At 39.6% G+C, this 12,354-nt stretch overlaps 1 protein-coding gene and 1 long non-coding RNA gene across 4 annotated transcripts in view; one reads left to right on the top strand and one right to left on the bottom strand.

Annotated features, from left to right (window-relative positions):
• Positions 1-12,354, top strand: part of lama5 (laminin, alpha 5) — a 120,474-nt gene that overhangs the window by 38,841 nt on the left and 69,279 nt on the right. For both annotated transcript variants that reach the window (XM_044351374.1, XM_044351373.1), the window contains exons 3-5: positions 6,851-6,968; positions 10,262-10,380; positions 11,059-11,229. In XM_044351374.1, coding sequence (XP_044207309.1) covers positions 6,851-6,968; positions 10,262-10,380; positions 11,059-11,229 — 408 coding nt within the window. The remainder of the gene's footprint in view (positions 1-6,850; positions 6,969-10,261; positions 10,381-11,058; positions 11,230-12,354) is intronic.
• On the bottom strand, positions 3,799-9,331 carry LOC122982220. Of its 2 annotated transcripts, XR_006403419.1 has the most exons (4): positions 8,708-9,331; positions 8,534-8,619; positions 4,524-4,723; positions 3,799-4,202 (listed from the first exon to the last, which is right to left on the bottom strand). It is a non-coding gene; the product is annotated as an uncharacterized LOC122982220 (long non-coding RNA). The 2 variants fall into 2 exon arrangements; XR_006403418.1 differs by having other exon boundaries at positions 3,802-4,202; positions 8,534-9,331.

Here is a 12,354-nt window from a genome sequence, read left to right on the forward strand (position 1 = left end):
CCCCTTTGACTTTGTCCCAACAGGTGACTTTTCAAGTTAATCTGTCCGTGTTTATCTCTTCAGGGTTTGTACATGTTAAAGTGTCTCCTCCCTCCATCCCTCCTCCATCCCTCCTTCATCCCTCCATCCTTCCCTCTGTCCCTTTGTTATGTGTGTCTCCCCGTCTTATCTCCATGGTTACCTGAGGCACCGGGAATGTGGTGCCACCAAGGAATGTGTACAATTATTAAACCAGCCAGGGGCCACACACACACACACACACACACACACACACACACACACACACACACACACACACACACACACACACACACACACACACCTGCATTCCTCAGACATATACACACACACAACCATATCACAGCAGCATCTATACTGCATGTACACATTCAAACAGTGTCTGCTGTCAGGGGTCAGTTAGTATAGAGTTAATAAGTTAAGATGTTGATATTTTATAATTTGCATGTTGACATTTATTATACTTTTTGACTTCTAGAGAAACTACCAGAAAGTCACTTTTAGGAAGGAATTGTGCAAGAAAGTTTGTATCAGGTGTCCAATCAGGTGTCTAATTTTGAGAATCACACACACTGAGGTCATACGTGTCCATTTAGAAAACATGAAATATTAAAGAGTTATGTGACTTAAGATCTTTGATTTAGCCTTGTATAATCATCCTGGATCACTGGGAACCATCTGAGTTGACTGTTGTCAAGCTACAACTAGAAGAAATTTGGTTAAAAAAAAAAAAAACTACTATTATTACTAAATATTATTACTTATAACCTAATTTTACATACAGCCAAGCCACAACAATCTTTTCATTTATGTATTTTTACCTTTAAATGGCACTCATGCAGTCATATTTTTGACATATTCTGAGTGTTTTAGCTTGTGAGAACGATGTAACTGATAATTAAAGGGAACATCACCTTGTTACCTTTACAGTAATGGTTAATAATTTTGTCTTTCATGCATTTAAATGTTATGTTAGAAACAAGAAAGTTTAGACAAAAGTTTAAAAAAAAACTTGCAAAATTGTGAATACCACATCAGTGTATTTATCATTTAAAGCCGTTACAGTATTTTATATTTATTATCTCCATGCTGTTGTTATATGTGGTTAGTGAATATATACTGTAGTCAGTCACATGTACGCACTATATCACCATTATTACAAAACAGTATAAACAGCAGTAGCTGCTCGGCTTCAGGTTCAATAACCGGGCCTTCTGATTATCTCCACTCTCATTCATCCTGCTCTTATCCGGTCTGCACTCCCTTCTGTCACCACGAATCATGAATCATCGTAGAGCTTAACCTCTTCACGTATCGTCCTTAAGGACACGGCGCTGCTGTTGTGGAGAGAGTCCGGACGTGCGAGGTTTACGTGATGAAGTCATGCTCGTGTCTTTGTCTCTGGCTTCGCTAAGTGCACTTTTAGAAGCTTGTATAGCTGTTTGTATGAGACAAAGTGGTCTCTAGATGGTCTTTGATGGCTGGACTCTGCGCTGAGTTGTGAGGACGGGGGCTGTCAAAGAGAGAAGCTGTCTCAACACTGACTCATAACTTCAACAAAGAGCGTTTACTGTAAAGCTTTTTAGTTTCTTTTTGTATTTTTTCAGTCGTATCCAACAAAAAAGTTTCTTCTCTACTGTTTTCTTTCCTCGTTCTTTCCATCATTTCCCCCTCCTCTCTCCTCCCCCCCTAGCTTTGACCTGTTGCTGTCTGTTCGTTGCCGTGGTAACAACGCTCTGATTGATGGGTCTGCAGGCAATTCAGGGAGGCTGACCTGGGAGGCCGCCACTAATCCATAAATCCTATGGAGGTGTGTGCGTATTGGGGGAACAAGGGGTCAGCAAAAACTTTTGTTGAATGTGTGTAAGCGTGTGTGTGTGTTTGTGTGTGTGTGTGTGTGTGTGTGTGTGTGTGTGTGTGTGTGTGTGTGTTTGGACCAGGCAACAGACTGGCTCCCACCGAGAGCTGGAGACAGACAGCTGAGAGAGTGACAAAGAGTAGTCGTGGTTTAACTTTGCTTTTTGCATAAAGTGACACCTTTATGTCACACCAGCGGGGTTTTCCAGAGCTTGTGATTAAAAAAAAAAGCAAATTTCCCATAAATCTCATCTACTATAAAGGCTGCATCTACACTTCCTGGTAAAAGATTCCTGATTCATCATGAAAAATTGAAATATTAAATGGAATGTGATACTTTCAAATCAGTTTTTGTGCTACGTTCTTGTGCAACTGTGTGTTCAATTTGCACGTCTCCTGGGGCTTTATGAATCTTAAGCGTACAATGACAAGAGAGGAAAAAGGAGACTGGAGGGAAATAAAGAATTTCTGGTGAGTTCTGAGTTCAATCAGAGGTTTAACTGAACACAAACACAGGAACACTCCCACTGACTCGGTCGGTGTGTTTGTTGCTAGCTAATTTACAGCTAACATATGAGTTAGTGGGTATTTTGGCTGTTTGAGGCGAATAAACAAACGATCCAGCGATTAAAATCAGGGTGAAACTTTGCTTTACATTCTGTCTAAACACACCTCCAACCTCAGCTGTCACAGGGACCATTTCCACCAAAATTAATACTTCCATTCACCATCTAAATCACCATTTTTCATTCACCGTTTTCATATTATCTGAATTGTCGGGGATTTCAAGACTTTTTACTTAATCTGGTGTCTCCAAACATAAAGATAAGCTTTACCCCAACACGGCTCAGCCTCCGGCCTCAGACACAGAGTCTGCTTCCTCCCTAAAATCACAGACTACAGATGTTGACTGTAGAAACACTTGACGTTTATCTGATTGGAGAAGAGACAGAGAGAGAGAGAGAGAGAGAGAAAGAGACACCTGCACCGGGACTCGCTCTCCCCCCAATGCCTCCGTCTCTCTCTCTCTCTCTCTCTCTCTTTTCGCTCTCCTCACACCCTCTTCCTATCGGACCGCCACCGCCGGAGGAAAATAAATAGATATATATATACAAATATTCAAATACTGATTTTATCCGTTGGAATACCATGGCAACAAACGGAGCTTTGAAGCCTCAGAAGTTTATTCATTGGTTTATATGCAAGTTTTTGGTTGAGAGCAAAGGAATCCAAATGGCTCTTTTAAAACTAGGTGGCCAAAAATATTGGATGTAGACAAAGCTGGGGGTTCGTGTCTTGCAGGTGTAAATGTAGGCAAAGTGGATCGTTGCCTTGACGATTAAAGACTACATTTTTCACTACACTTTCTTTCAGTTTTTTACAGAAGTTATACCGACACGTTCAAAGGAGGGAGCCATCTCAGTGGATGATTATCAACGTCAAAAGAAGTTCAGTTCAGTGCAGATCACCTGATTTTTTTTTTTTTCTCTCGCATGTTCAGTCGTGTGTTTCCACTTAGAAACGTCTTCTGTTCAAAAGGATCTGCTCAGAGTTCGCTCCCTGAACAGGTCAAAATTTAACCCTGAGATCAGTGGAATGCTTCTGGATTTTTCTTTCAATATCTTCGGGCCCCCGAGGGACGTGTAGAGGCCTTGCTTTCTGTTTCCTGTCCTTCAGATCTCTCTCTCTCTTACAAACACACATGTACACATATTCTTATATATATATATATATGTGTGTTTGGCGAAGCCTCCGTCTGTCGTTGAGCCAAGGTTTGGTGGATACATATGAAGTAGAATTCTTTCATTTGATCATCTAAAAACAAAGTTACAGCGGATAAAGAAATCTCTAATAACCGTTTTTTTGACCGTAGGCCACAGATGATTTAATTATTTGCTTCTTGCACATATTGAAAGATATTCCAACATAGTTTGTGTCTTTTTGGGGAATGAAAGACACATTTTACTCACTTTTTACTCAGTTTGAGTCTTTTTATTGTTTCTGAAGTTGTCGAAATTACGTCAGAAGTTGAATAATTATTCTTCTATTCTTTCTAGTAACGGAGTACAAATGGTATGGTAGGAATGGAGGATTGATGGATGAACTCGAGTCTCCTCTGTCAACAAGAGAAAAGATGACACGTTCCTGTCCTCCTCCGTTCCTTCATCATCCTTTCCTCTCATTCGTCAGCCTGAAACACACACTTGTGGCATTCCTCAGCAATGGAGGAGTAGTTGTAGTGTTTGTGTGCTTTCCGTGTTGTCGTCACCTCAGACAGAGCTGGCCCGTCAAAAGGAGGAAGTCTGGAGATCACAGGCCGAACTCAACTGTGATGGATGATGAAAGAGAGAGAGAGAGAGAGAGAGAGAGTGTGGTGAGACAAAGAGCAGCTTGAACTTGTAGGAACATGAACAGAAAGTGTTTTTTTTTTTTTTACACACAAGCAGTTTGTCTACATCAGCTCCGTGCAGCTTTTACACTGTAAAGTCTAATGTTGCGTCTGTTGTATCAGGACTGTATGTGCACACAGAGAATGTACATTTGAAGGCACCGCAGACACATTCGGAGGCAGTGGAAGGAGATAAACACCTTCAGATAGATACAGTTTTGCTCTTTGAAGCAGCAGCAGAGAGAAATGTTTCACATACCTGGAAATTTCTCCCAACAAATTTTAAAGCTGTAAAAATGTGTTTGTTCTTCTCCACAAAAGTTAAATTCCTGCACAGTAACTGTTGTTGCAAGAGATGCAAATTTCGTACTTATGAAGCCATTAAAAAGGCATCTTAGCATTAAATATTCGTTCAGTATGTGTGATACAACTTCAAGGAGGATCTGGAAGAAGCAGAATCTATAAAAAAGATATATAAAGAGATGTCAGTTTGAACCATTGTCATATATATATATATATAACTTTGAAACATTACAGCTCAAGAGACAATGACGTAAACTGTAAAATATTAAAGAAGTATTAAAGAAAATTATCAAAGAAGGAAAAAAAAACAGCACAACATACAGAAGAAAATTGAAAAAAAAGGTCAAATGTTTGAATATAAAGTGACAGAATCAAAGCGACAGGAAGCTTTGTGCTTCAACCTATCGACCGTTAAAGCCGAGGCTCTGAAACACTCGTTTGCATCTTTAGACTTTAAATCATAATCTTTTAAAAAATGAGGAAAAATGCTGGTTGTCTGGTTGCATTTAAAATGAAAGATGGCACGTAGAAATGTTTCAGGCTTCACCCTAAAAGTCAAAAAGTACCCATCGTCAAATCACTTGATCCTGATTCTGAGCCCTACATTTCATGAATGATGTCATCAAATTAATCACTTTATTTGTCCCCTGAGGAAAAAAAATGGTTGTGTAGCAGTGAATCAAATGTTCCTGTAAGCTGTCAAACTGTTCTCACCCTCAATTTATTTAATGAAAACAAGAAAGAAACAACGACAGATTTTTAATGTTAGAAAAAGTGTTGACTTGTGAGATATTTCCTCTGTCTATAATAAAACACAGTTTCATGTATCATGAGGAATATTTTGGCATCAAGTGCAGCATTTAAACTCAAATATTAAGTCAAGAACCCAAGAGAGATGATAATGTGAATAGTTTCAATTACTTACATACATACTAAAATCATCACAGCTATCAACACACACACACACACACACACACACACTCAGAGGAGGCGATCGTGATTCGTTATAATGTTATTATGTGCGTCATTATGTTATTTCAGTGTGTTCTGTTTCAACTGGGGAGTGATTTCAAGGTCTGACAGACAAAACAGTGCAGCTGAGCTCTCTCTCTCTCTCCCTCTCTCTCTCTCTTTCTCTTTCTCTCTCGCTAAACCCATGAGAGCAGTTTGTCATCACCGTTTAACCAGCCTCAGGGCCTTTCAGGAAATGAATGAGGGATGACAAACGAAAGGAGAAGAGGCTACGGTCGAGCTGAAACCGGAGAGTCTCTATGTGATGGAGAGTGTGTGATGAAGGGAGCATCTGGTGCTCATTAGTGACAGGAATCAGCTTTTTTTTTTTTTTTTTTTTTTTTTGACTCGTGACATGTAACACGACGTGATAGATCGAGACGTACTGTAGTTGGTTTTGATGTGACGTCTCCTCGGAGGGGAGAAGTTTCACAGGTCAACCGTTCGGGGTCGTCGCAGGGGTCGACGAGGCGGCTCGCTTTTCCTGTTGTTTTCTCTTCTCTTTACCCGCTTTTTTTTTTTGTTTCCCTTTTAATTTTTCATCCTTTCCTTTCCTCCTCTCTCAGCTTTGCTTCTCCGCTCTCTAAATGAACATTAAACTCCATTTTAAATCCCAATTAAACATATTTTTATCCATGAAGGATGCATTATCCCTCACAACCAATCAGCTCTGATTTTAAAGGCTGAGATTAGAGTCAATCAATCAAAAGAGAGATAATCAGCAACGATTTTAATAATTGATTAATTGTTTCAGTGATTTTTCAAGGAAAATACACCAAAAATCCTTTTTAAATGTGAGGGTTTTTTGCTTTTCTCTGTTTTGTATCGTTGTAAAGTGAATTCTTGTTGGGTTTTAGACTGTTGGTCAAACAAAACAAGATATTTGAAAGTCATCTTGGGGGCTCGGAGTAATTAATGGACAGTTTTTACAGACCTTTTTGACATTTTATAGACTGAACGATTGATTGATAATGAAATATTGTTAGTTGCAGCCCCAAAGTTTTGTAAAAAACTTCTTCTGTGATTTTTCTTGTGATGAATGCATGAATAAAGAAACAGAAACTGGTTTTATTCCTTTCAAGGTGAATATTTTTATAAGTATTAATATATTTGTATTTGTGGTGTGTGTATTATTACCTCAGAGGTCATTTGTAATGTTGAGTAAATCACTCGCTTCATTTAGCTGCAATGTTCAGGAACAATCCAACAATAACTATATTTGAATATGTAATTTAACAGGAATTTCTTCTTCTTCTCTTTGTGTCTCTGCAGCTCTTTCATGTGGCTTACGTGCTGATTAAGTTCGCCAACTCTCCTCGTCCGGATCTCTGGGTTCTGGAGAGATCCATCGACTTCGGGTTGACCTATCAACCCTGGCAGTACTTCGCCTGTGAGTAGAAGACACTATTCACCTATACATCACGTACATACACACGTGTGAGAGTCCAGATGTTTGGATATCAGGACCAAACCGAGTGAGATTCCATCAGCATCACTTCATGCTTTCCTAACCTCCCTCAGGGCGGGATTTAATTCTCTCCCTCTAATCTCAGAGTGAAACAGCAGCCCCGAGGGAAGGCGGCTGATTGGTTGGTTGGTTTGTTGGTCAGATCGGAGGGGAGTTGAGGGGTTTGGGGAGGGGGGGGGGGGGGGGGGGTCATTACATCAAAGAGCTGCCAGCTGATTGGTTACGGCAGCTGTCAGTCCAGGTGAGCTGGAGGGGAATTCCAGGCATGTCTGCCAGCAGGTCACAGCTTGATGTTCACCTGAGTGAAACAGACAAGGGGGGGGGGGGGGTTTGGGTCGGGTCTGGTTCTTGTGTGTGTGTTTTAACAGTAGTAGTGACCTGGCATTAATTTGCATCATTGAAAGCTGATCCAGGTCTCCAAGAAGACTGGTAGATAACTGAAATCTTGATGGTTTGTAGGACATCTTAACTGTGAAACCCTTCAGTAAACTTCACCTTTACGCTGACGATTCAGCTCAGTATGTTCTCACCGTTGAATATGTTGATGAAGGCTAATATACCAGTATACTCACAGGAGCTTAATCATTATGTTTACATGCACTTAAGTAACCAGGTTACAGTTTGCTTTCTCAAGAAAGCTGATTTCTGAAGTGTTAAGTAAACAAGAAACTTGATTTTCTCAGCTAAATTTCTCCTGGAGAGCACCGGTTTTTAAAATAAGTGTGTACATCCATAACAATAGACTGCAGACAGAGAAAGCACGTTATAGATCACAGATCATTACACGGTGCTGTATGTCCTCTTATTTAAAATGATTCCATCCAAACTGAAAACTGAAGCTAAAACAATGTTAACTGTCCGTTTGCCTGTCAGGCTGCTCCGACACGGACACACACACACCAAAAAAAAAAAGTTACCTGGTTATTGATCTGCTGCATGTATGTGTAGATTTACAGTAATGTGGTTGTTACGCCCAACCCTCGGTCGGCCCTACAACAATCCACCATTTACCCAATTTAAAACTCTTAACAACCTTGTAAAACACCCAAACCATGGGATTTATTAATGAAAAACATACAAAACAACCAGAACACTAAATAAATGCTGTAAACAATCAAAATACAACAGAAAAACTAAAAAAACATAAAATCCCAGGCTGAGAGGAAAGACCAGCAGTCCACAATCAAGAAACCTCAACCCCTTCCTCACTGGGCCAGGTGTACCTCATTGTGGACTGATTGTAGATGGGCAGAGCAACAGACAGCAGGCAACACATATGAATGTGTAAATGTGTTCCCTGCACTGAATGTCTGTCTGCTCAAGGTTGTTCATACCAGATTAAGAGGTCAGTGAAAATAGTAGATCTTGAACTTTCCTTTAAAAAAAAACAAAAAGAAAACAGTAAAACTGAGTAAAGTAAAAGACTATGCAGCCAGAAACCAGTCACGACACATTAAAAATTTAGTTTGTAGAGTACAAAACATTACCAAACACTTTCTGCTGTTTAGGAGATGATCTTTTTCTGCTCTGATGTTTCAATTAATCACATGTCTTAGTTATGTTGCGTATTTGCCTGAAAATGAAAATTCTTGGCCTAAAAGCATCCAAAAGCAGCTGAAATGAAGGTCAAAGCTGTAGACTGACACCGGCTCACAGCTGACCTTAATCCTGCTAACTGGAGCTGATTTTCAGCTCAATCCTGCACTCCCAAAATCCAGCAGCCATGTTTGTACCAGAGCTGGATCACATGTGCTTGTCTGATCATCGTTAACCTGACTCAGCTGACAACCTGGAGTCTTTACCTCCATCTTTACCTGAAAACTCAGCTTAATAAATAATTTGATGTTTTTAACAGTTTTCTCTTCACCAAGTTGAATGAACTGTACTGTAGATGCGTTTTATAGGTTCACATGACAACTGTGGAGCAGCATTGATGAAAGAAGCTTCTCCAACATGAAACAGTCTGAGAGAAGGCAGGATAGTAAATAATGAGGAATAAATTGATGTTGACCTCAAAGCTGTAAATCTCAGAACCATTGGACTCGGCTGCAGCTGTTAGACACACACACACACACACACACACACACACACATATGCACAAATAAACTCCAGTACGGCTGGATTTTGCATCTTGGCATTATAAAACCAGAGTTTCTCTCCTCCTCTTTGTCTTGTTGTTCATGGTTATTCACTCTCCTTCTATGTCAGGACGAATCTTAAGATAAAGTGAAACTATTGCAGGAATGTCTCTTCATGAAGAAACAATGTGACTTCTGACTCAGGCTGAACTTCTCTCTCATACTGTCAAACATCCTTTTACAGTTTAATGAATTCATTAAAAGACTGTGGATGTCTAAAGCCAGAGAAACAGAACGATATTTATACAATGAAATAAAATGAGATGATCACTGAAACTTGACCTCACAACTGCTCGACATAAGTCTTTGTCACATTAGCATTTATATACTGGGAGCTTATTGGTAGCATACTTAACTCAACTTTTCTTTATACAGCACCTGAAACACAGTTTATCTTCACAGCACAGAGAGAGAAAGAAACAGAAAAAAAAGGAGAGAGAGCGATGAACACATAACATCTTTTTCATTAAGATCCAACCAGCCGTGTAGACTCTCCAGATTGATATCTTTTATATCTGATTTCTGTAAAGCGGCTGAATTTTGGATTATTTCTATTGCTTTAAGAGTTTAGTTTATTAACAGAACACTAATCAGCTACAATTTTGATAATTAGTTGTCATTTTTCAAGCAAAAAATGCTCCTACAGAGTTACTGTTTAACGTCTTTATTGCCTAAATGATTCACTGATGGATAAAAAAAAAGAAAATATAGTCAGATCCTGGATTTGGGGTTTGAATCAGGTTTACAGCAGGCTGGGTTTAAAGAGTTATACCATGTCGGTGTAGTCAGTGGACGCTGATTATTGTCACTTCCAGCTGTTGTGAAGTTGTAGCTGAGGTGTATATTTAAGGAGGGGTGTCGGGTTAAACATACAGCTCGACCGAGTCGGACCCTCCTCTAATTATTACACTGAGACACATCATTAAAATGCCACAAGATGGTTTAAACTGCTGAAGTTTTAACACGAGGGGACCTTCACACGCTTCCAAATATGTGGTTGTAACTGATTATAAGCTTTTCTTTTCTTCTCTCCCCCCTTTCTCTGACTCTTTCTCATCTGTCTGTGTGTGTGTGTAGCCTCTAAGTCGGACTGTATCGAGCGTTTCGGACAGAGGACCATCGAGAGAATCAACAATGATAATGACATCGTTTGCACCACTGAGTACTCGCGTATAGTGCCGCTGGAAAACGGAGAGGTGAGTCTGTATACGAAACACTCACATAATACTCCGTCAGTTCACTGTTTGGTCCATAAAATGCAAGAAAACAGTGAAAAAATGTGCGTCACCGTTTCCTAAAGTCCAAGGTGATGTCATCAAATTTCCTGTCCAAAATCCAAACATATTGAATTTACTATCACACAAGATACAGAATAGAAGCACAATCCTCACAAATAACAAGCTAGAACTGGGACATGTTTGGCAGTTTTGCTTTAAAAGTGACTTAAACAACTCAAACGTGAGGATTTGCTGCTTTTTTCTTGTCTTATTTGAAACTGAATATTTGAAGTGTTGGTTGGACATAAACAAGCGATTTAAAGACGTCACCTTGAGTTCTGGAAAACTGTGATGGACGTTCATTTTTCTCTAATTTCTGACATTTTATAAAACCAACAATTAATCAATTTCTTGACAAAAGAATCAGCAGAATAATCAATAATGAAAGAAATGGTTTGTTGCAGCCCTGTTGTTGTTTTGTCTTTTTTCAGAGATCAGGAACATCATTATAATTTTACTGTAAATCTGCCACAGATTGCAAAAAAAAAACCAAAACAACAAAACCAGTTTTGTGCTTGATTTGGTTGATGTTATCCCTCCCAGTGCTTACTGGAAATCTCAGGCTGTAATGTTTATGTTTTCCTCCTCTTCTATCAGATCGTGGTGTCCTTGGTGAACGGGCGTCCCGGAGCGATGAACTTCTCCTATTCGCCAGTGCTGAGGGAGTTCACCAAGGCCACCAACATCAGGCTCCGCTTCCTGAGAACCAACACGCTGCTGGGTCACCTGATGGGAAAGGCTCTCCGCGACCCCACCGTCACCCGAAGGGTAAAACAACGCAAGACATTGATTTAGTAATGATTGACAGCAAGAGCATAAGACTTACTTCTGAATATAACTTACATTACTGGCTGTTTGTAGCTCCATATATGTAAAAAATGTTTTATGGATGTAAATATCAATTTTCTGATACAGTATTTTAAGTACTTTACATTTATGAACTTCTTAATTCCGCTTAAATCACCCTAAGCTCCACTTAAGGCAGTTCAGACTTTGCAGGTTGCAAAATGTGAGGTGCACTGCCTTTTTTGTCGAAGCCTACAATTTAAAAAAAGAACAGCTGGCTGCATCTTTTTTTAATTATTGCTAGGCAACCACTGAATCACCTGTACCTTAGCCTAACTGTTATTTTACTGTGAGGTAAACTCACTCCAGGCCTGCTGCTTTCTGTTCACATCATGGTAACTACGGTCGGTAAAGTCCTATAGCTCCAAGTATCCAGCAACAGCTACCGCTAGTTTGTCCTCCATGATTGTTGTCTCCACTTGTTATCATCACCACCACACAAGGCCCGCCTCTCATTTCATCCGATTGGACAATGGGGGAAAAAAACGCTAATAACATTAGGCATTTTTCTGCTCTGAGTTTTCTCAACATGAGGCGTTCAGGGCGCATAGTGCAACAAATGTGAGGCACTCAGCAACACAAAAGCAGTGAGCAAAAAGCTTCACTCTAATTGAAAACAATCACAAAAAGCCTCCAAAGGGCTGCTAAAAAGTGCTCTGTCTGATCGGGGTTTAAATGTGTAAATGTTTTTTAATCTGGAGAATTTCAGCAAATGACACATTTGGTATTTCTGGAAACATGATTCAGGATTTTCACTATAATTTAAAGGAATAGTTTTGGGAAATATACTCACATGTATTTGCCATTTCACTGAGATTCTAATGTGAAGATTGATATCACAATTGTTGATTAAACAATCAGCCTTACAGGTGTTGGTAGGTGTATTTTTTAACTTTTGTGAGAGTCAGGTTAGCTATTTCCCAAACTATTCCTTTTTTTTAAGTTGTTGGTTTAACTTGTAAACGGCGGGTCCAGAGAGTTAGCATCAACAAATGAGAATCTGATGTGTCCTATATAGATCCAAAACTTGTGTTTAGCTTTAACATT

Source organism: Thunnus albacares, chromosome 5 (assembly GCF_914725855.1).
Source record: "Thunnus albacares chromosome 5, fThuAlb1.1, whole genome shotgun sequence".
NCBI classification, from domain to species: Eukaryota; Metazoa; Chordata; class Actinopteri; order Scombriformes; family Scombridae; genus Thunnus; species Thunnus albacares.